The sequence below is a fragment of the Protobothrops mucrosquamatus genome, unplaced genomic scaffold (genome assembly GCF_001527695.2).
Source record: "Protobothrops mucrosquamatus isolate PMUCROS unplaced genomic scaffold, P.Mucros_1.0 scaffold2, whole genome shotgun sequence".
Lineage (NCBI taxonomy): Eukaryota > Metazoa > Chordata > Lepidosauria > Squamata > Viperidae > Protobothrops > Protobothrops mucrosquamatus.
This window is the reverse complement of record NW_015386389.1, coordinates 2,006,900-2,031,319: the sequence shown is the minus strand read 5'-3', so window position 1 is coordinate 2,031,319 and position 24,420 is coordinate 2,006,900. Positions and strand designations below refer to the sequence as shown.

Below are 24,420 nucleotides of genomic sequence, written 5' to 3'. Positions count from 1 at the left end.
AAGGTAAGAAGGGAAATTCCAGGAGTCCTACCTCGCCCACTGCCTTGACTCTGTTTCCCAGAACTAACATTCCAATGGGGATACCTCTAAGGTTGGGACAGCTTCGGACGTTGTGACCTGACGGGCCAGTCTTCACTACCTTATACAGTCCAGGCCCACCACGAAGGAATGGCGCATCTGGCTCCTGCATGATTGCTTCCTGAGGACAGGGTGAGTTGGGGTCTTTGAAAAAGTCCTCTGCATTAGATCTAGACTCCTGAAAATTTTGGAACACAACAAAAAACAAAACAAAACAAAAAAAAACAAACAAACAAAACCAGAACAACCCGTTAATAATGCCCGTGTAGTTTTCAGCTCTACTCTCTTATAAGCTGCCACAACTAAGGCCCACGCTAAAAGTGGATCACACGCGTTAATTTCCTGATAAAACGGGACACGATCTGGACGTTCTTCCTGAATTACCTCTGTACATAAAAAAAAAAAAAATGTGAACCTCCGCGATGAATAAAGCAAACACTCCGCCTTCATTTTCGAAAGAAAAACCACTAAGTGGAAGACTGAAAATACAACTCTGTGAGCTGGCAAAAAGCATTCACCTAGGAATGCAGAATCTGGAAGGGAGAGAAGAGCTGGGTGTGGTGCAGGCAATGGACTGAGATAGGCAAGGACCTATCTGGGAATCTGGCATCAAACAAGGACCTACTACAGAATTCCAATAGGCACTAACTTGGTTTCTAAAAGAAGAAGTGTAACGTTATTCTTTGCTTTTGATCTTTGAAGGGCCATCCAGAAATCCAACCCAATGTTCTGGAGTGCATCTGAATTCCTTCAGGACATAGGTGCAAGGACCTAACCAATGTAAGTTAAGCATAAGCATGCACCACATGATTGGTTCTGTCCTCAGGAGGTGTCCAACAGAAGAGGGTTTCTGAGGACAAAGAATCCGACATCCCCCAGATAGATGCCTCTTTCTCAACTACAGTGGAAGACAGAAGTTCAGAAAGTTTCAGAAGGCTCACCTGAGGGGGAAAAGGTTTAGAAGTCCATGGATACAAGTCCAAATCCCTGTCTCCTTGGCTAGTATTAAAGATACTCTATGTAAAGTTTAAGACAGACAAGTATCAATAGAGAATTCAACAATGTTCACAACAGTAGAAGAAATCAAGAGACAAATACAATTTTCTGATTTGGTATATATTTTTTTCCCCTCTATTTCTGCGTCCTTGTAACCATGCTCTTTTGTTTGTTTGTTTGTTTGTTTGTTTGTTTGTTTGTTTGTTTGTTTCAAAAAATGGAACTTTTGTTAGCCAAGTACTTCTTCCATGTACCCACGGGAGGAATATCTCTGGTAAAATGAACTGTTTAGGCTGCCCACTCTAAAGGCTGATGTAGTGTGTCATGCCATTCACCAAACAGGAAAAGCCCTTTAGACAGCTGCATGGTTTTGGTGCAAGAGGATTTTGCCCTTCCCCTTGTTGAAGGAGAGGACCAGACTTATCACAAATCAGATGAAAGTGGTATGAAAGTCAGTCTGCCACTTTGTGACGATTTTATTGCACGAGGCCTGGGAAACCAAGGATAAAAACTGGATGTGGACATTTCAGCCACCTATTTGTAATGAGAAATGTTTGTTTTAAAACGAAGCGACTGAGATATATATATATATATAAATCCCATCCAAGGTTTTTTTCTGCATTTACTGCATGAGGATGAGGATGATGTATATGCTCATTGATTTGAATGGTACTGTCTGTATTTTAAAGTGAACAAAACTAGTTTTTTACACCGTTTGCCACGCTGTAGGAAAACACAGAGCTGCAGAAATGTTCTCCAATGACACCACAGTGAAAAGAAGGCAAATGGGTTCAGGTTACAGAGGTTTCAAAGGCCTCTTGTTCTCATGTACAAATCAGGTGGTGGACGATGCCAGATTTGCTCTCAAAGGGGACAATGAAATGGCGAGAGGCTACGTTTGTGCCTATCAAAAATAAACTCATTAGAAAAGAAATTGTCTACATTGAAAAAAAATCAGATTAATTACTTAAACTGAATGAGAGGTTGCACTGCAGATTTAAACAAATATTCCTCATGGATGGATTTTGCAAAGAAAAACATGAAAATGGTGTTAAGTGGGGAAGAAGCATGTCAACTGGACAACTGAATATTCAAAATGAATGCATTTGTTTGCTCCACATTAGCATGACAACTTTTCTAAACGTGGGCATCTACAGTACAACGGCTCCCAGGAATAGTTAGCCCTTTTAAATATTTGCCTGCCATTTTCCATTTTCATGGGGGGCGGGGGGAGAAGAATAACTAAAACCAAACAGAATCAAACTACGGACCAAGCTCTAGAATTTTATAACTTTTCAGTCGCACCTTCTCTTAGCATCTCAGAAATGAGATTTTAATCATATCAGTCTTTAAAATAGCCAAGCTGCAGGATCACACTTTTCTAAGTTACCCTAGCATTTATTAGCGCACCAAACTTAAAAAAATCAACCAAACCAAAAAAAAAAAAAATCAAACAAGCCCATGCATACCTTAATTATATATATATAAATGAGCATTTTATACTTTTTACAAAACTCGGCTGCAGAATGCATATATTTTCTGGATTCAATCGCCAGTTTCAAAGTCAACCTTTGTACCAAGTTTAGTGAGCTAGAGGAAGAGGAGAACCCTTTGTGCTTGATTCACTTCCTGGGCCCTTTAACACCTTCCTCTCCCAAAAGCTTTGGAAATCTTGCATTTCCCACAACCTGAGGCGAACTTCCTATTTTAAGAGGTCCACGAAAATGATAAAAACAAATGAAAAAAAAAGGTGGTGTGGTGGGGGGGGGGGGGGAACCAGAAAACCCAAATCTGATTCTCAAAATGAATCTGATTAAGCAACGTGCGTTTCTGGAGCCTTGTTCCCATCTGTCTTATCATCTGCCCCCCCGCCCTTTCTCCCAAAAAAATGAGTGTTGCTTCTCTCTATTCAATATAGGGGAGGACAGTCCCAAATAGCTAACTCTTTTTAATTTCTTGTTGGGTGTGCTTGCGGCATTAAAATTCGCGCTCAGTCCCTCCAACTTAGCTCCAGCAAATAGCCTCTCTTCCAGGCTCCTTCGGATGCTGCAGGCAAGCTCTACCTGACCCAGCTACAGCACAGAAACCTCTCACTAGCGTTATATTAATTGCAAGCCCTTCAGCTCTAGAGGCAGCCAGCCAGCTTGAGCACATTTAAAAGACCACACTCTTAAAATTCTGGGGGAAAAGGAATTGGGAGATATCCCCTATGTTTCTCACGTCTGTTTATTAATGACAATACCTCATTACATTAAAGAAAACTTAAGTCCAGCAGTCAACTAAGAAAGCAATTAAATATTTTCAATATTGTCCCAACTCTCTTGGAACCCCTTGCCCCACCTAGCTAAGCAGAATTCGTGGTATGGGTTGATCAAATGTATGATACCGATCACACTGTAGCCCTATCTGGCACAAAGCAAAATTTCGCTCTAGCCCCTGCATCCTTGGGACTGATGCAGAATTAATTGCAGTAGCTCTCTACTTTTTTCCTATATTCAACTGTCTTAATTACATTTATAGGAAATGGATGGAAGGTGCCAGTTGCTGGGGGGGGGGGGGGATAAATCAAACCCTAAGCCTTATGGTTTCTTCAGGGTTGCCATTTACTTACATCAACGGGGACCAAGAGACTCTTGCCAAGGTGCTGATTAAAAGAAAGGCACCAAGCTTCGCTGTAACCATTCAGATTTGGAACGTATTTCCGTATCGTCTCCTCGTTCAGTCGTAACCACACTCCATCATCATTGTGGATCTGTGAAGAAGAACCCAAGATAAATGACTTGGGCAAAAAAAATGTGCATAAAAATTTAAGTTTAAAAATTGGTCTGAAGAAACAAGTATATATTACATTTTAATAATGATTGTTTTCTATATATTTATTGTTTTGATTGACTTAGGGATACCAGAGTCCCTTTTTTTGAAATGGGCAGCCATAAATATTTAGTAAACAAATAAAAAAATGACACCTAAAAGTTCATGTGGGCTAATTCAAACAAGTTTTTAAAACATTCAAGAAAGAGGTTTAAGTTTCTGGATGCAATAAAAATGTTTGAAATCTAAATTATTACACAGCAATTGTGATATGAAACCTTGTTTTGAAATAGCAGGAACTTTCCCATTTCAATCAATCAATCAAATCTTTATTCTGTCACAGCTCAGCATATTTCCTATTTCTGAAAACAGTAAATGCATCACCACCAAATGGCTGAATTACCGTGATGAGCAATTAAAATCAATATTCATCATGTAAGGATGACTGGAAACTTAAAAATTAAAAGAGATACTGGAAACCAGATCTAGCCCAGTCTTAAAATAAATGATTTTAAAAGTAGTATGCATTTTACAGGGAAAAGTTGGCTGTATAAAATTAGCTATTAATCTCTTTCAAATTTCCTATGTTTTTTTTTTCAAAACTGTAGCTGACAGAAAGCAGAAATGAATAATACGTTTGAATGATTAACAGAAACTTTGGAACATCATGCTCAATTAAACAAAAATCTCTACCTTAGTTTGTCCAAAAGAAAAAAGAAAAAGAAAAAAAATCAAGCAGCGCCTTGCATGAATTTAAAGCAATGTGGCTGGTTAATAACGCAGCTTGAGTTATTTATGCTCTTTTATTGGGCTACCATGGCCAAGCATCTCCAAGACGTTGCTGTATTTTGTGGGAATTCAGATCATTTTCACTTGAACAGCAGATCTGTGGCAAGGTCAACAACAGTCTCGGATAGCTTTAAGAGCCATCCATCCAGATCTGAGTACAGGAGATTTGGGATGATGGCCGTGGGTGCCAACCAGCCTTCATTACAGTAATCTTCAAAGTTCTTAGAGGTTACCTCATCAATAAAAATAATTGATCCATTGACTTTAACTAAGCCAATCTGTTCACTCTGAAGAGATGGGTGGCTACGGATTCGCAAGCCAGCACTGTCCTTGGCCACGAATTTGCGAACCTGCAACAAACACAGGGAGAATAAAGGCCCTGAAACCTAAACAAACACAGCTCTTGACGCCAGCAATGTAACACAGAACCAATTCAGGGAGTAAAATCTGCATAGTTCGACAACAGGCCTCTTAACAGCTGCTCAATATGTCCACTAAGAATGTCAAATCAATTTCCCTCTTTTTTGGAAGTCACAGAGAAAAGAGACTTAATTAATAGTACCTGTTGTAAATATGCAAGCAAAATTAATTACAAGTATAAAATGCTTATGCTACATAAACACTGGTGAGAGTGAAGCTAAAGTATATAGTACCCTTCTTTCTTATTTTAAATTATATTTAAATTTGAACTGGGTGAATTTTGAAAATCATTGACAGTTGGATCCTTGGTTTTTGTACGTGATAACTGCGGCAAGATTATTTTACACATAAAGAGGGAAAGATTCGACTTTATTCACAGAGGAATGGCTGATGAAGATGATGGAACTTGCCGAGATGGCCAGAGAGAGAAGAGAGAGGAGAGGGGAGGGGGAAGGAAAGGGGAGGGGGGAGGAAAGACAGAAGAGAGAAGAGAAGAGAAGAGAAGAGAAGAGAAGAGAAGAGAAGAGAAGAGAAGAGAAGAGAAGAGAAGAGAACTCTAATGGTGGTTCCTACCCTGGGTCAGGGGTTAGATCTCTCTTCAAAATGGAATGTGTTGAAGACTTCTAGCATGCACAGTAGAGTTGTGATCCCTACTAAAAATTACTTTAGAAGATTCCAGCATGGAGGATATTGCTCAGTATGTGTGGACCACAAAGATAACAGAGAAATAATGAACAAGACATCCAAAGACCAATTTTAATGGGCTCTTTTATGGAGGAGCCTATCCAGCGCAGGCATGCATTTCCCAAGTAACCTATAAATGTGTATTTATTCTGATGAAGAACTAGGAAAATGTATTTGCCTGAAGAGAGTGGAAAGATCAGAGACGGCAGGTACCCCATAAGATATTACGGGGAAATGGTAGCACCTTATTAAAACTCAGGATCAAGTTACAAAGGCTATTTCAACCTTTGTACAAACTCTTCAGAAGTAAAGCTGTTCCTTCCTGTCTCCCAGAGGAACTAGACAATGATGACGTGATCTAGTTTGACTAATGAAACATCTGCAAGAAAACAACCCAGCTCAGAGAGCACCAAGGACCCTTCAGATCAGATAAAGAGAAACACCAAATGCCTGGACATAATTCCACAGGTCTGGAATATACTTCATTGTCTTCTGTCTTTCTTGAGAGTAGCTGTCCTTCAGCTCTCAGATATAGGACGTTAAGTGCCCTAAAAGTCAACCAAGGATCCACGTAGCTGGAACTGGATTGCTTGAGGGGTTGTTTGCTCTTTGGGCAGCACTCTTGAGGAGGAAGAGCCTTCAAAACCCACAGGATGGGACTAAGGCTCTTCTGCTTGGCATTCTGACCACTAAACAGGCATCCTTTAAAGATGGAATTGGCTGCTAGGAATTCTAGGACCTAATTATGGTAGGGAGAATGATTATTTAATACTACATGTTTTAACAGCTGCAAGAATAGTATTTGCCCAATTTTGGAAAAATGAAAATTTACCAAAATTATCAAAATTTTAGAATGTGCAGAAAGGGATAGATGAACCTTAGAGATGAAAGAGAAAGAAGATTCAATTTATTTTAAAACTTGGGAAAAATTGTATCAATGGTTAGAAATACGATAGAACGAGAAAAGAGCTTGAAATTAAATAGAATAAACGATAGGTTTTTTTTTTACTAAGCTTTATCTTCTATGTTAATAACGGCGTTGTTACTAGTGATTTTAGATACTAGTGGCGATAGTTAGAATCAGTTGATATTTTATTAATTATGGTTATTTACTTAAAGGAACTGTATTTACTTATTAATTTCTAATTTTATGATTATAGTCAACTTTGCTCATTATAATTGTTTAGTATTTTATAATCTATGATTACTCAATATGTATATCCGGACGGTAATTTGCTTGTTTAAAGCATGGGATTATTGTTGGGGGTTACCCCATTACTGTACCTCCCCTTACCCTATTCTGAATTCTTTATTCCTACCCCTTCCCATACCCGTACTCACCCTATCCTTTCCCTACCTGTATAAAATCTAATAAAATATTTATATACATATATATAAAAAAGATGGAATTGGGTTAGACTGTTGCCAAACTGTTGTCCTTCATAATACCTTGTTTGGCATAGGTTCAGCTTTCGGTTTTATCAACTGGGTTCCTGGTGGGATCATCCCCTTTGGAGGATCTTTGACTTTAACTTCTAGACCAGCATCTGCAAGTGAAGGAAATCACGGTGATGTAGGAAGGGTAGAAAAGCAAACTGTAGGGAATACCTTTACCTCTCCATGCTTGGCGAGACAGAATTACACTGAAACGTCTCTAGCTGGCTCAAATAAAAATGACTGTTTGTATAAATACAGAAAAAAAAAGATGAAAATGATTTGAATGTGAGAGAAATGGGACTCCTGGCTCTAGCGCAGGGGTAGTCAACCTTGGCTCTTTTATGACTCGTGGACTTCAACTCCCAGGAATTCTGGGAGTTGAAGTCCACGAGTCATAAAAGAGCCAAGGTTGACTACCCCTGCTCTAGATTCACTTCATTTTCTTAAGAAATCAACATTTGAAAACACGTGTCTTCTTGAGACTGCACTACCCATCACAGGACCTGCTGCCAATGAGTACGGGAAATGGTGAACTTTACGACCTCACAAGGTGCCTCCATTTCTTTCAGGAATCATACTGCGCAGTAGAATACAATGTGGAAGAATAAATATCTTTATGCCCCCTGACCCAGAATTTCAAAGACTAACTAATAACCACAAATTCTCAAAACTCGTTAAGGGAAATAGGCAAAGGTGCATCACCAGCTCTTCTCCAGCTTAGTTGTCATTGGAAACAAACAACTTTGGTATTAGCATTTTTGACCATGAACTTACAGACGTCCGAGCTGCTGTCTGAACATACAGAGACAGACAAGCTGGGTGGGGCTGAAGAAATTTATTCGCAGTAAAGGAAGGGATTTGGTCAATATGTCTTCCTCATAATCAGGGCAACTCCAGCGGTACCTTGGTACTCAGCTGCTATAAAACTCATCAAATTTGGTACTCAATGCATTTTGACATGAACATTTTGTCCAAGTATTCATCATTTGTTTGGCACTCAATGCACAAGCTAGAACATGTTGGTGCTGGCTGCTTTGTGACTCACTACATTATTCCTTATGGGGGGAAAATTCTTTGGTACCCTCAATCCATCAGAATAGAGCTGGAAGGGACCTTGGAGGTCTTCTAGTCCAACCCCTTGCTCAAGCAGGAGATCTTATACCCTTTCAGATAGGTGGCTGTCCAGTCTTTTCTTAAAAACCTCCACAACTTCTGAAGGCAAGCTGTTCCACTGGTTATTTGTCCTCACTGTTAGGAAGTGTCTCCTTAATTTCAGGTTATTCTCTCCTTGATTAGTTTCCATCCAATGTTTCTTGTCCTTCCTTCTGGTGCTTTGGGAAATATGTTGACCCCCTTTTCTTTGTGGCAACCCCTCAAATAGTGGAATACTGCTATCTTGTCACTCCTAGTCCTTCTTTTCACTAGACTGGCCATACCCAATTCCTGCAACCGTTTTTCATGTTTTTGTCTACAGGCAGGCCCTTAATCATCTTAGTTGCTCTTCTTTGCACTTTTTCCCCCCATCCTCTTTGGTACTCATTGCACCTCCAGGAACCAATTAACGGTGAGTACCAAGGTACCACTGGAGTTGTTATGCCTGCTTCTCAGCAATTCTGTTTGCTCTTCTATTTGAGACAGAAAGAACAGAAACTCGGCTTAAGCTTTCTCCAAAGTCTGGCCCTCTCTCATGCTTATGAAAACAGAGTTTCTCTATCCAACTTTTGGCATGCAGCTATAACCGACTAATCCTTGGATGCTATAAAGAAGACAAATTTCTTATATACCTATTTCAATGCCATCAATGGTAACATGTATGGTGTACAGACCAACGGCTCCTGGCGTCCAGTTAGCACAGTAAGTTCCATCATTGTTGACTCTTATTAGCATGTTTTCACTTGGTCTAGAAAAAAAAACCAAAAACAAATATGGGAATCACAACACATCACCATAATTTCACCGTCACTAATTCAGGTCCGGTGCGTGCTTAAAAAATCCAACACAATTTCATTATTTCCAGAATGAAAAATCACAGCAATTAAACACAACTTTCCTTATCCTTAGCATTTCACTTGTAAACATTATCCAAACATTTTGTGTATCATTTTGTGTATCTCAACTTTGCTTCCATCTTTCTTTGTGCCTTCTCACATCTGGATATCCTCCAGGTGTGTACTTTCTTCCAAACATTCTCAGCCAGTTTTGTTAGCTGGGGGAAATCTGGGAAATGGCATCTACACACAATGGGGAAAGCTGATGGCTGCTAATCTGTAGGAGTAGAGGTAAAGTAGTCCAACAGATGCATCCTTGCTCAACGTAAGGCACCACATAAGCCATTGAGCTATAATCACTGCAAACAATCTCACAAACATAACAATTAATATACAGAGAAATCCAGTGACTGAGCACCTTCATATATATTTCCCATACATTTAAGGGCAGCTATGGCTTATCTCTTTTTCTTCTCTTCTTTGCTTGCTTGCCTGCTTGCTTGAGTTTGTTCATTCATTCATTCATTCATTCATTCATTCATTCATTCATTCATTCATTCATTCATTCATTCATTCATCTTTCCCTAGAACTGTTGCCTGGAGATCTTTTAGGCAGAACTGTTACTAACATCCTCTCATAGGAATAATGTATAAGATGAAAACAATTCTGATAACTGGATAATGGAAAAGGCTCAACTTTCTTTAGGTTTAAATATCATACAAAACTGTTACCTCTTAGGTGTTGGTGAAGCAAAACGTAACTCCTCAAAGGAATAATTTTCATATACCTAGAAAGCAAACAGCGTGTCAAACTTCTACTGTTGTGTTAGTAACTTGGAATAACAGCCAGACCTCCTCCAAACTGGTTTCACCCCACAAGGCAATCTGAACTTGCTCTCCTCCCATAGGGAGATTGCTGCCTGTATATAGCCTGTACATTTGTACTGATCTGTTTGTGAGATGGCAAGGCTTTCTCGTACCCCTTATCAACCACTGAAGAGTCTCAAGAAACTGCTTAAATTAAAGGACATGGAAAGCAGTAGAGAATAATTCAGTTCTACATTCACTTGCTCAAAAAGGACTAGTAAGACAGCAGCATAATTTTAAATCCATGCTGGTTTTTATTTTAAATATTTTTGTATTGGCTTATCAAAATATAAAATACAGAAAGAAATTAAAAAAGTAATGGAAAACTAGAAAAAGGGGGAGGGCAAAGAAAAAAGATAATGTGAGAAAAGAAGAGAAAATAAAAAGGCACCAACCAATCCAGAGAGAGAGAGAGAGAGAGAGAGAGAGAGAGAGAGAGAGAGAGAGAGAGAGAGAGAGAGAGAGAGAGAGAGAGAGAGAGAGAGAAAAGAGAGAGAGAGAGAGAGAGAGAGAGAGAGAGAGAGAGAGAGAGAGAGAGAGAGAGAGAGAGAGAGATATTAGATATATAGAGAGGAGAGATTAGATAGATAGATAGATAGATAGATAGATAGATAGATAGATAGATAGATAGATAGATAGACAGACAGACAGACAGACAGACAGACAGACAGACAGACAGACAGACAGACAGACAGACAGATATTAGATAGAAGATAGAAACAGAGATTAGATAGATAGATAGATAGATAGATAGATAGATAGATAGATAGATAGATAGATAGATAGATAGATAGATAGATAGATAGACAGATAGATATAGATATACATAGAGGAGAGAGAGATTAGATGGATGATAGATATAGGAAGATGGATAGATAGATAGATAGATAGATAGATAGATAGATAGATAGATAGATAGATAGATAGATAGATAGATAGATAGATAGAGATATACATAGAGAGAGGAGAGAGAGATTAGATGGATGATAGATATAAGTAGACAGACAGACAGATATTAGATAGATAGATAGATAGATAGATAGATAGATAGATAGATAGATAGATAGATAGATAGATAGACAGACAGACAGACAGATATTAGATAGAAGATAGAAACAGAGATTAGATAGATAGATGGATGGATGGATGGATGGATGGATGGATGGATGAGAGATTAGATAGATAGGTAAGTAGGTAGGTAGGTAGATAGTAAGTACACTGACCAAAGTTACAATGGCACAGACAAAAGTGACTTGTGACTGTTTTTCACTTACAACCATTGCAACATTCCCATGGTCACGTGATCAAAATTCAGACGCTTGGCAATAGCTTCATATTTATGACAGTGTCATGTGATCCCCTTTTGGGACCTTCTGACAAGCAAAATCAATGGGGAAGCCAGATCCACTTAACCATATATAGTAACTCACTAAATAACTGCAGCGGTTCATTTAACATCTGTGGCAAGAAAGGCCGTAAAATGGGGAAAAACTCACTTCACCTCTGTCTTACTTAGCAACGCAAACGTGGGGCTCAATTGGGGTGGTAAGCCGAGAACTGCCTGTACCCCTCTCGAATTCCCCCTCTCTCTATTTCAAATCGTTGGGATCTAAAGAGAGCCACTCACCTTCATCATGGTTATAGAAATGTAGCGTGCTTCTTTGACAATCATAGGCTCGTAGGACGCTTCCAGCTTGGGGGAAGGAAGTCCCCCGAAGGTCAGTTCCGGCCCAGGAGCAGCGGCCCCCGCAGGACTGCCGGGGGTCCGCTGTGTCTTCTTAGCCTGCTCCTGCTGCAGAGAAGTTTTCTTCTGGGAAACTGGGATGGCTTTGACTTCCACCTGGAAAATGTCATAAAGAAAAGAGAGATGGCGGCAGCCATAAAACGAAGCGACTGATTCTAAAACACAGGCAAGTGATTGTACAAATACGTTCTGGCCTTCAAACTACCTTTTCAAATCACTCTAAAACCTTCACAAATGTGATTGTTCTCCGCAGCAAGGCTAAAGCCTTTGTCGAGTCAGAGTTCTCACAGCTTCAACTTACTAAGATATCATGTCAGGAAGAAAAGCCAATGGCAGGAAAGTGAATGCAGAAAATCTCTCAAAAACATGAACCCCATGCCATATGCAATCCATGGGGGGCTTAAATCATTTTTGCATATTTAAAGAAGCATAGGCAATGGAGATTTTCCATAAGCAAGCCACAAATCCTGAGCTGCTTAAACAATCTAGATCAGGGGTCCCCAACCCCCGGTCCGTGGACCAGCACCGGGCCATGGCATGCCAGCAACCGGTCCGCACAAACAAGCAAAGCCCCATCTGCGAGATGCAGGCAGCACACAAAACCACGCACCCTCCAGTCTGCAGAAAAACCTCTCTCCACGGAAACGGTCCCTGGTGCCCAAAAGGTTGGGGACCTCTGTTCTACATGGACAGGACATCTTTGAGTGGAGAAAGGAAAGGGGAGAGACCTTGATCACGTCAATGAGAAATGGCCCATTTCTTTCTCAAGGGAAGACCTGCAGATTTGGTCTTCAGCCAGTTATGGCTGTGAAGTTGAAAGAAAACTCCAGTGTGTTAAAAATGGAGGAGACAATAAGAAGCTAAAATCTTGGTTCTCCTACCATGTTACCTTCTCTGATTTAGCCCTCTTTATTTCCTATCTGTCATTCTGTTAGACCAGGGATCCCCAATCCCTGGGCCATGGACCAGTACCGGGCCGTGGCATGCCAGCAACTGGTCTGCACAAACAAGCAAAGCCCCATCCGTGGGATGCAGGCAGCACATAAAACCACACACTCTCCATGGAACCGGTCCCTGGTGCCCCAAAGGTTGGGGACCTCTGATGTAGATAACCCCTAGATGGCTTATCCCACAGTCAGCTGTGAATCGTGTAGCTGGAATATTAATTGCTTCTAAATCCCAGCAACACCTCAAATTCTAAAACACGGAGACCAGTCTGAAGCCAGCAAGTGTTTTACAAAATTGTAGATGTAATCCCATTAAACCATTTCGGCGCAGGAGAGAGTTGCCAGCTGCATTCTCGACAGGACTTTAGGCTGGAAAGTCCCTTTGTTGTTCAAAAGCCAACTACCTTCATGTTAGGCACGTGAACCACTTCGCCGTATTGGTCTTTCGTTTGCACGGTGACAATCGTCGGCCAGCCACAACGAATGTCGTCTTTGTTAAGGATCAAGGATGTTTTCTGGGGATCCGCATAAGAGTCTGGTTGCAGCCACCTAAGGAGAAGACCATTTAGCACTCCTTTCAAAATTCTTGTCTCCGCGGACTCCACAGAGGAAGATCACAATGACACATTAAAGGGAGTCCCTGTGGATTTTACTCGGCTAGTTGTTGCCAACTAAAGGGGGTGGTGCTCATCGCCGTTTCAAGGCCATTGAACCAGCGCTGTCTGAAGATGCTTCTATGGTACATGGCCAGCACGGCTATGCACCAAAGGAGCATGGAACGCCGTTACCTTCCCATCAAACTGGTACCTATTAATCTACTAAAAGGGTTGCCACAAAGAAGAGAGGGTCAAAGTATTCACCAAAGCACCTGAAGGCAGGGCAAAAAGCAATGGATGGAAACTAATTGAGAGAAGCAACCTAGAAATCAGGAGACATTTCCTGACAGTTAGAACAATTAATCAGTGGAACAACCTGCCTCCAGAAGTTGTGGATGCTCCAACACTGGAAGTTTTTTTAAAAAAAGAGATTGGACAACCATTTGTCTGCAATGGTATAGGACCGGAGTAGACAACCTTGACTCTTTTATATCTCGTGGACCATGCTGGCTCAGGAATTCTGGGAGTTGAAGTCCACGAGTCATAAAAGAGCCCAGGTTGTCTACCCCTGGTATAGGATTTCCTGCCAGGGTTGGACTAGAAGACCTTCAAGATCCCTTCCAATTCTGTTATTCTGAGATTGGAAAAGAGACACACCCCTCTTGGGTTCCAGAACGTTCACCTTAATTAAACATAAAAGGCCTCTTAACAGAGTGGCTGTGAATGAAACCGAGCTCTTGCAGTACCTGGCAAGTCTCCCACCACTGGACCCTGGCACGCAGGAGATAAAGTCCTCTAGAAAGGACTGCTCGTTGCTTTGAACTTGCAAGGGCAGATTTCCTTCAAGCGCCTCCAGGATAGTCGGGGAGTGAGACAAGGCTAGCCCTTTGCCCAGGATGCCCGAGTGAGATTTGCAAACCTGGCGGAGATGGAAAACCAATGTTACATACGTATAGCAGCATTCAACCCCTGCCTTTTTCAAACCAGGTTACCTTCAACAATAAATAAAAACTATTTATAATATTCACTTAGTTTACTTCCAAGAAACCGAGCTGTTACAATTTATTGGGAGGGATGCATGCTTACGAAACATACTGTACTGACTTTACTTCTAGCCTAATTTTAAAATCAACTGTTAATGGGGAGGCAGCTTACATCTCTTAGTGGTTTCTCGGGAAAAGCCTTGGGAAGGGTCTCCAAACGGATCTGAAGGTCGCAGAAGGGGCATCTCCTTGAGGTCTTTCCAAAAGGAGACGCTGCACCCTTCATGCAACCACACTTATAAACCCTGATAGGGTTAATAATAACTTCAGAGCACCCACAGAATTTCTCTTTTGTGTGCCTAACGGAAAAATACAAAAAGCTGAGTCTGAAAGGAACACGCAATTGTTTGTGTGGACGGTGTCTGGCAAGAGGAGCAGACTCGAGAACTCCCACAACTCAAAGGGGAGGGCGAATCTGAGCTACCTGCAGGGCCGCCTCTTCTAGGATCTCAAGATCTTCCTCCAGTTCATTGCCTGTTCACAAATAGGAAATAAGGACACACAATCAGGATAGATTCTGAAAGGAGACAGATCCTTTCCCTAAGCCACCCGGTATGATAAATTAGAATTTTATTTATTGACCAATTTATATGGTTGCTCATCTCACTGACGGAACTCTGGGCAGCAAACCAAGATGAACCCAATGAATCATGATCAATTAAAAGAAGCAAGTCAAGGTCCTTGCAAAAATCTCCTCACCCACAAAGCAACTTTAGGGACACTGGGCTCCATTAATATCCTGGGCCAGCTCTAGCCTTACTACTCCCCAAGCACACGTGTTTAATCTGTGCCAACCTTTCCCCCCCACACACACACCTCCCAAGCCTGTCCTTAACAGAACACCTACCAATAGGAAGGGCCAGGTCTTTTTTCATTAGAGCTGCAGCACAGGCACCTCCTAGATTGGCCAGCTCTTTCTCAAGCTGAACGATACCCTGGAAATAAATAAAAGAGACAGGAAAAACTCTGTTTAGGTCCACATGAAAGCCTGTAAGAGATTCTCAGTCATCCAGGTCATGGTTGTCCCAAAGGTGCTTCTTCAGGAAGCAACTGGACTTTGTTTTTCTTTGGAAGACGTTTCGCTTCTCATCCAAGAAGCTTCTTCAGCTCTGACTGGATGGTAAGGAATGGAAGGATTTATACTCCTTGCAGACAGCTGGTCATTTGCCTTCTTTTAGAGAGCGTTGAAGCCTTTTGGAAGTTTACCTCAGAGTCACCTCAGTAATGCAATTGTACTCATCCCCAACAGCCTGGGCCTGTCTTCAACAGTGAAGGGACACAGGGCAGAAAACATCCTGCAGCCAAGAAGGCTCCACACCCATTTGCACTACTCTAAGAGAATGAAAATGACCAGCTGTCTGCAAGGAATATAAATAAATAAATATAAATATAAATATTTCCATTCCCCGCCATCCAGTCAGAGCTGAAGAAGCTTCTGGGATGAGAAGCGATATGTTTTCAAAGAAAAACAAGAAAGTCCAGTTGTCTTCTGAAAAAGCACTTTTGGGACACGAAACTCACACAGAGGACGGTCTAGTTCAGACAGGTCAAACACAAGGCCCGGGGGCCGGACGCGGCCAACGAAGTGGTTTCATGTGGCCCGCGAAGCCATCCTGGAAACAGTGAGGGAACGGCCCCCCTGCCTTGGCCCTGGCCGGCCGGGAGCCAATGTACAATTTTGTGGTGGCCATCTATGCTGAAACGCATTCAGTCTTAGCTCCATAAGCCCTCCCCCCTGCATGGCCTGAGAGAAACAGTGAGGCTCCTCCAGTGGACCATCCCTTGGCACTTGCCCCGGTCCCACCCCCTTCTGCCAGAGACCCTCAGATCTATCCCATTCCTGCCCAGGCCCTCACAGGACCCTTGACGCAAATGATGTAGAGCTGGCCACACCCACCCAGTAAGCCACACCCACCCGGCCCCGAGGGCAACCGCAATGCTGATGCGGCCCTCAATGAAATTGAGTTTGACACCCTTGGTCTAGTTGGTTTGTCCTCAGCCTCTTCTGGGTCAGGGCCCCAAAAGGCTCCCCATTTAGCTAGCATTTTCACGCGATGCGGTGCCAAGTTACTAAAGCAGCCTCCGTCGGCTCTGTTGGAGCTCCAGAAGTCTTTTTCCCACCTGCCCATTTTCTAAAGATCTCAGTACTTACTTCATCAGATCCAGGACTAAACTCATAGCCTATGGCAAAACACTTGAAGCCATAAAAAGAAGCCTTTTCATCCTTTACGTAGTCTGATGCGGTTTCCAGTGAGAAGAGGGCTTCGTTGCCTAGAGGGAAACAGCATAGTTAGCAACAAAATAAAACCGAGCTACAACCGAATGGAAATGAGTTTGTGATTAATACTCGGAACTAAGCTCACAGTCGTAAATCCTGCACACATCCCATCTCTTTCCAGGCACAGGGAGACACAACACTCTGTCTCAATAAACAGTTTGCACTGTTTATTTGTGGGAACCAAGTAGTTTCCTGATCACTCCATGCTATTTGATCGTGAAAACAGACTGACTAACCCCAAAATTCAGGGTGAATCTTTGCCTATTTTTTTTTTTTTTGCAAAATTCATTTGTAGGTCACCAGTATGAAGTTTTAAATTTCTTGACTACTGAGCCATTCACAGAAGCTGATTTGTAAGACCTAGTTTTAAAATATTCAAATAAAAAAAAGGGAACAAAATAATTTAATACCACCCAACACACAATACACTAAAACTTCACATTAATAAAGTTGTTCTTTTCATCTGGCTACAATCAAAATGAACCTTCTCGGATTGGTCGAAGTGAATTTTTTTTTTTTGTCCAACCGTTCTAACCACCCATTTAAAAATGAGAATTACCTGGTAGCACCACCACCATTGTGGGCCAGCCTGCCGAGCCAGAGAACTTCTTCAGTTCTATCCACGAGTTAAGGTTTTCGTGGACGGAGGCCTGCTTGGGTCCAAAGCCTGAAAACTGGAGGACTCGGGCAGGGATGAGCAAACGAAGAACATCCTCCGACTGAGCCGTTCCACACTGGCCATCAAACTCTATCGTGATCCACCTGACACATTCGGGAAAAGTCACCTAAAAAAATAGGGAAGGTCAAAGAGCCTTTTCTGCTAAGAATCCAGGCCCCAATAAATAACTGTTGGACTTTATGGAGACATTGAATCTGAAAGTCATGCAGACAGACTGCCAGATAGAAGTTGGGAAGAAAATCAGAGTCCTCCATTTTTATGCCCATTAACCCATCAGTTATGTTGACCGCCCTGGTCTGGCCCGGCTCTAATTTAAAATATCTGGATGAGTAATATAAAGATATGTCTTTGCCTATTTTAATCTCATGACATAGAACAGTGATGGCGAACCTTTTAGAGACCGAGTGCCCAAACAGCAACCCAAAACCCACTTATGTATCGTCGGGTGCCGGGTGGGCGTAGCCCATTGGGTGGGTGTGGCCAATAGGGTGGGCATGGCCCATTGGATGGGTGTGGCCCGTTGGGTGGGCGTGGCCCGTTGGGCGTGGCCCGTTGGGCGTGGCCTGTTGCGTGGCTGCGGTGGTAACGGCAGACTGGATGGGACTAAAAAGTTCAATCAATCAATTCCAACTCCGCGAGACCTTTTTTTTTCCCGCGAGAAGTTGAAATTGATTGATTGAACCTTTTTTTTTTTGCACATGACAGCAGAGGCCTAAAGCAAAAAGGTTTTATAAAACCCAGCTGAGGGCCTAGGACTGGGCCGACGGTGCGTGTGCCCACAGAGAGGGCTCTGCGTGCCACCTGTGGTACGCGTGCCATAGGTTCGCCACCACAGCTGTGGTCTAATGCTGGATAAAAAGACGTAATAAAATTGATTATAAAAGATTATTAAGAAGATATAAAATGTTTATTTATGTTTCTGGTGAATCCCCAGTGCTGCTGCGCAGAATCTAGCCACCTGCGCCGTGATCACTGCCTGCTCGTCCTTAAGCAGCCACTGGAGATAAATACTTTCCGAGATAAATACTTTTCTCAATTATGGGGAGGATATGGTTTTTCCTAATAGCTTTATAGAAGGAACACTGAAGGAGTATGTGTCCAATGGTCTCCACCTCTCCTGAGCCACAGGAGCAGAGTCTTTCAGACAATGGAGTCTTTACCATAAATGACATGTGGCTGGCTGGACGGTGCGTGCATTCAAACCAAGATTCCTCACGCAAACCTACATTTCCCTCGCTTGGTGTACTGAGTGATGCTGGTAGCATTCTTGCCGTCAACCATTTTCCCTAACTGCTCCAGGGCTCCATCACCTGACTTATCCAGCAAATTAAAAGACCAGGAAACCACCCAATGGCCCAATGATGGGGATTACGGGAGGCTCACCTTATAGTGGGTGATGCATGCCGGCTTGTACGGATGTTCGCTCTCAATGACGGCATAGTGATTAGATGTCGTAGATGCAGACAGGCCTTGCTCAGGCTGGTTGCCGGTAGTGCTGTCGGTGGACTGATTGGGGTTGAAGGCCAGAGGGGTGTACTTCTGGTTCAGCACCGCGACGGATGGAAGCAGCTGCTGAACCAGGCCAAAAACCTCCACGGCAACCTATGGGATGACAAATGATGGATGGAGCATGGGAGCTGACCAAAGTTATGTCCTCATGGCAGGAAGTGGGATGCTCCTTTATACCAAGGATAGTTTCTTTTCTTTTCCACCTAGGTTTATCAGACAAGCAGCCATAAATAGCTAGCGCCCTGGTGGTGCGGTGGCTAGAATGCAGTATTGCAGGCAAACTCTGCCAACAGCTTGGAATTCGATTCTGACAGTGCTCAAGGTTTATTCAGCCTTCCATCTTTCCGAGATCAGTAAAATGAGGACCAAGGTTGTTGGGGCAACATGCAAATAATGCTGACATTATAAACCCACCTTCAGAGTGCTGTAAAGCACTATGGGGCAGTATGAGGAATTTGGGAGTTGAAGTCCACAAGTCATAAAAGGGCCAAGTTTGAAGACCCCTGGTCTAAATGCTATTGCTATAAATAAATAAAAAATAAATAAAAAATGCTGGTGCCCTTCTTTGAAAGATATCAGTTTAGTATTCCCATTTAGCTCAACCTACTTAGGGCCTCAATGTAAATAAGAAAAGCATATTTTTTTAAGTCAGATGGCACCAACACCAACATATTTTGAAAGATCCAATGTCTTTTCCTGATTATTATTATAGATTCCTAGATTATAAATGTAGATCATAGTTGTTATTATTACAGATCGTAGATTTGAGTCCTGGACACAGAAAATAGGTTCTCAAGGAGGCTGAATCTGGGACTTTGTGCTGAAACATGGAAATACTCAGTCCTGATTCTTGATAGTGAAAGCCTAACGATCCATCTAAAAAGCTTGTAGTTTGTAACTCCCAAGTTTGCAGCCCCCAAACAGAAGCACCACTTGAATTGTATCTTGGAAGCTTTCAAGTATAATCGTAATATAAAGGCAAGGACTTGTGAAGGGATTAAAAAATCATGACAGATATTCTTGAATTTTAAGACAGACGAGCAATTTCAATCCGTCCTCCTGGAACATAAGAATCTGAAAACCAGATGTCTGCAGAGTAAACAGGATATCATGTCTAGGTTCATTCTTATGGTCTTTAAAACTCCTGTGAGTTGTTTGAACGCACCTTGGGAATGGCTGCTGCAACAGGTTCTATGTGGGCTATCATCAGAGGAAGGAGCATAGAAAAGAGGCTGGACGAACTCAGCAGCTCAGGGATGTCCTCGGCTACAAATGAAAAGATGGTTCAAGCATTAAGACTGTTTATGAAGGCACTCACTGAAATAGTTAAGACCCTGCACTGTGTCATTGAAACTTCACCTTCAGCTTTAATAATGAGGGGTCCTTGGTGCTCTCTGAGCTTGGTTGTTTTCTTGCAGACGTTTCATTATCCCTGATAATACACTGATGATACACTAGAACTGATGATGTTACCTAGTTTGGGTAATGAAACGTCTGCAAGAAAACAACCAAGCTCAGAGAGCATCAAGAACCCCCCCTCATTTCAGCCCTGAGCTACAAATATTCTCCTTTATTGGAGCTTCATGAATACAAAGACTATCTGGCTTCTCTTTCACTGCCGTTCTCCACTGAATCCACCACCATACCTCACTCAAGCAACAGCTGCAGTCTGGATGTTAGGGCAGTCCAGTCCTTACAATTCTGGCTGTCCCGAAGGTGCTTTTTCAAAAGGCCACTGGACTTCCTTTGTTTTTCCTTGAAGACAGTTCACTTCTCATCCAAGAAGCTTCTTCAGTTCTGAAGTTTAGTTCTGAACTGGACTGAAAAAGCTTCTTAGATGAGAAGCGAAACATCTTCAAAGGAAAAACAAAGTCCAGTTGCCTTTTGAAAAAGCACCCTTGGAACAACCATGGCCTGGATGACTGAGAATCTCCATAGACACTTACAACTCTGGTTATTTCCACCTGTCCCCTTTTTCTACACCTTAAGACAAAATGTACACTCCTGTTCTATCCCAGCCTACGGCCGTCCTTGTTAAAGGCACAAGGACAAAACCCCTGTTGAGAAAATAGGCTGGAGACTCAAAAGAAAACAAACCCCTTTTAATATGGGTAACAAACCTGCCAAATAGTCCAGAAACAAAAGCAGCCAAACACAATCCAAATGGAGGAAATTGTCCACACGAAACACAATGCGAAACAGAGAAGTAGTCACCGGCAATACTAACAGAACATGATCCCATGAAGTACTTTGCAACGGTTGCCTTCAGCAACCAGCACCGCCCACACCTTCCCTTTTTATACAGCAGTCCCAAGGCGTTGCCTCTCAGTGCCTTCTGCTCCTCCCCTGGAGTTGTCGTATTGACTGCTGCTGATCTGCTCTCGCTAATTGCCGGCGTCTACGAGCATCAATCATGTCCATCAGGTGTGAATCCTCCAAGTCTGACTCATTCTCCCCACACAGCTGAGCTTCATCGGTAACACGACTGGAGGGGCCAGGCTCTTCATCAGACCGTGAGTCTTGTAATTCATCAGAGCCTCCCTCTGACCCTGATGGCCCTCCAAATGCCTCCTCCACCTCCTCCTCAGATTCCCCGGACTCAGCTGTTGGGAACACAGGCTGGCACGGAATCACGGCAACTCCATGCCTCTTATTTCCCTATTTCAGACATCATTAACTGATCACTGGTGATGACAAAGCTAAACTTCTATTATTTTCTAGATCGCCACATGGAAAACGTCGAAGCAAGAAGCTCTAACCCTTCCACTCCAAAGGAAGGCCAGGGAAGTGCCTCCTGTTATTGCTGCTCAATTTCTTTGCTGCCTGGATGTTGGGAGACTGAACAAATTCATTCCGAGGTTCTTAAGAGAATTTAGAACATCTTCTTACCATCTACAGCAAGAGCCCTGTGTAAGAGATCTTTAGCCGCTCGAACCACTGCGCTCACAACAGAAAGTGCTCGGCTACAATTCTTATCTTCTTCATTGGCCTTATTCAAGAGCTGTGATTGCAAATCTCCATCATACTCGCTTCTGGAAAATGGAAAAAAGTCAGTCAGAGAAGACTTAAAAACAAAGTGTACCATAGTAGGCTCAGGTGTGGACACACAACCCTTCTCAGAACATTGTTTAGGCAGCGCAAAAAATTTTTTTTCTTTTAACGACCTTTCTTTGGGGTGGTGAATGGGGTGACTGAATGGAGCTGAGTATTTACTGGCCGGATGCCCTTCCTGACACCTACACAGAGTTCACAGCAGATTTTTTTTTTCTTTACACCCTGATAGAGAAAATTTGTCATGCCTAGGATTGAATGCTCAACCTCACGAGTGAGAGGCGAACGTCTTCACCTCCAGGCCACTGAGGCGCAGGCAGGGCAAAAGAATATAATAATAAAGTTGGAAGGGACCTTGGAGGTCATCTAGTCCAACCCCCTGCTCAGGCAGGAAACTCTATACCATTTTGGACAAATGGCTGTCCAGTCTCTTCTTAAAAACTTCCAGTGTTGGAGCATTCATCGCTTCTGGAGGCAGGTTGTTCCACTGGTTAATTGTTCTAACTGTCAGGAAGTTTCTCCTTAGTTCTAGGTTGCTTCTCTCCTTGATTACGGTAGTTTCCATCCGTTGCTTCTTGTCCTGCCTTCAGGCGCTTTGGAAAATAGCTTGACTCCCTCTTCTTTGTGGCAACCCCTGAGATATTGGAACACTGCTATCATGTCCCCCCTCGCCCTTCTCTTCGTTAAACTAGACATACCCAATTCCAGCAACCATTCCTTATATGTTTTAGCCTCCAGTCCCCTGATCATCTTTGTTGCTCTTCTCTGTACTCTTTCTAGAGTCTTAACATCTTTTTTACATCGTGGTGACCAAAACTGGATGCAGTATTCCAAGTGTGGCCTTACCAAGGCATTGTAAAGTGGTATTAACACTTCACGTGATCTTGATTCTATCCCTCTGTTAATGCAGCCTAGCACTGCGTTGGCTTTTTTGGCAGCTGCAGCACACTGCTGGCTCATATTTAATACAAATGCTGATGTATCTTCCTGTTTGCAAGTTTTTTTTGCTTCAAAGTGTCACAGGGGTGCACTTATTATGCATTCTTTTAAATGCTGCCCATAGCCGTTTTAGAGTCAGGTGGCTTCAAAATCCAATAAATAAATTACATACATTTTCCTAGAAATCACCCGCACAACACCGCATTCATTGAAGCACATTCATCTCGGTTGTGTTTAAAGATAACACCCAATAAAACTCATTTGTCATGGGTACCTATAATAAAGGATCTGTGGAATTTGACCCCGGGTCTGATTGGTGCCGTTGCTGCTCAAACTGCAAGTGCTGAAAGTGAAGGTCACGCCATCCGGACACTGGACAGTGGTCATGCCTCCGTCTCCGTTTGCTGTGCGGCTCCCGTAATTTCTCAGACGGACAGCGTACTTAACGTTCTCCTTCAAACATCATGCCAGAGTGAACCAAGGTAAACTTTTTTCATTTATTTTAACACAGCAGAATTTTAAAGATAGCATTTGTCTGTGGAGATTCTCAGTCACCAAAGTCATAATTGTCCCAAAGGTGTTTTTTTTTCACGAGGCAACTGGACTTTCTTGTTTTTCCTTTGAAGACCTTTTGAAGAAGCGAAACGGCGTCAAAGAAAAAGCAAGAAAGTCGAACTTAGGATGATTAAGGATCTATATAAATATAATTGTATTATTTTAAAGGATTTAAATAAGAAAAATAAGATATTAGATGATTGTTATATATGTATGCAACTATATTATTTTAAAGAATTTAAAATCTGTGTTTACTGGGATTAAGATATTTGAATGATTATAAGAGAAATGGTAGGCTTTACTTTTTTAGATGTTTTGATTTGGGGAAGACGGATAATTTTGTTTTGAGTTTTGAGTTAAAATGGAGTTTAATTTTTGTTTTTTAATTATTTGAGTTAAAGTTTTTTTTTAAACTGATTGCTTTATGAGGAGTTGAATCCTGTTTTAGTTCTGGGAAGTCGGGGAGGGGAGGGGTTTAAGGGGAAATTATAAATTGATGTAGTAAATAACTATAAGTATATAATGGAATTGTAATAATAAGAGGATATTCCCGGCAGGTTCCCCAAATTGCACTCGATGTGGTGGTTAGAAGGCGAAAGGGATGTAGAGTGGTAGGAGGAAAGAGGAGAGGTTGTGGGGTTAGGGGGAGGAAAGAGAGGGAAAGTGGATAAGGGTGGAGGCAAGGCGGGGACTGCCGGGAGTATTCGGAAATATTTTGAGTATGATGCAGATACTGCAACATTATATACATGATGATCAAACTGGTTTCATATCTGGGAGATACATGAGGAACAATATCAGGCAAATTGTAAATTTATTGGAATATTTGGATAAGAATAATCAAATACCTTCGGCCTTTATCTTTCTTGATGCGGAGAAGGCCTTTGACAAATTGGAATGGCAGTTTTTAAATAAAGTGTTGGATTATATGAACTTTGGAGATCAATTTAAAACAGCTATAAAGGCGATATATCAAAAACAGACTGCTCAGATAATTATAAATGGAGAC

General features: G+C 42.1%; 1 protein-coding gene across 1 annotated transcript in view; it reads right to left on the bottom strand.

Moving 5' to 3' along the window:
• MYCBP2 (MYC binding protein 2) overlaps window positions 1-24,420 on the bottom strand; it is a 145,303-nt gene that overhangs the window by 53,364 nt on the left and 67,519 nt on the right. The window contains 18 exon segments of the mRNA XM_029287366.1: window positions 32-256; window positions 1,020-1,094; window positions 3,686-3,826; window positions 4,908-5,024; window positions 7,228-7,325; window positions 9,000-9,115; window positions 9,936-9,991; window positions 11,698-11,910; window positions 13,166-13,310; window positions 14,104-14,276; window positions 14,825-14,874; window positions 15,248-15,335; window positions 16,553-16,671; window positions 17,238-17,463; window positions 18,741-18,959; window positions 20,032-20,132; window positions 21,756-21,898; window positions 23,131-23,309. Of these exon segments, the coding sequence (XP_029143199.1) occupies window positions 32-256; window positions 1,020-1,094; window positions 3,686-3,826; window positions 4,908-5,024; window positions 7,228-7,325; window positions 9,000-9,115; window positions 9,936-9,991; window positions 11,698-11,910; window positions 13,166-13,310; window positions 14,104-14,276; window positions 14,825-14,874; window positions 15,248-15,335; window positions 16,553-16,671; window positions 17,238-17,463; window positions 18,741-18,959; window positions 20,032-20,132; window positions 21,756-21,898; window positions 23,131-23,309 (2,484 nt within the window).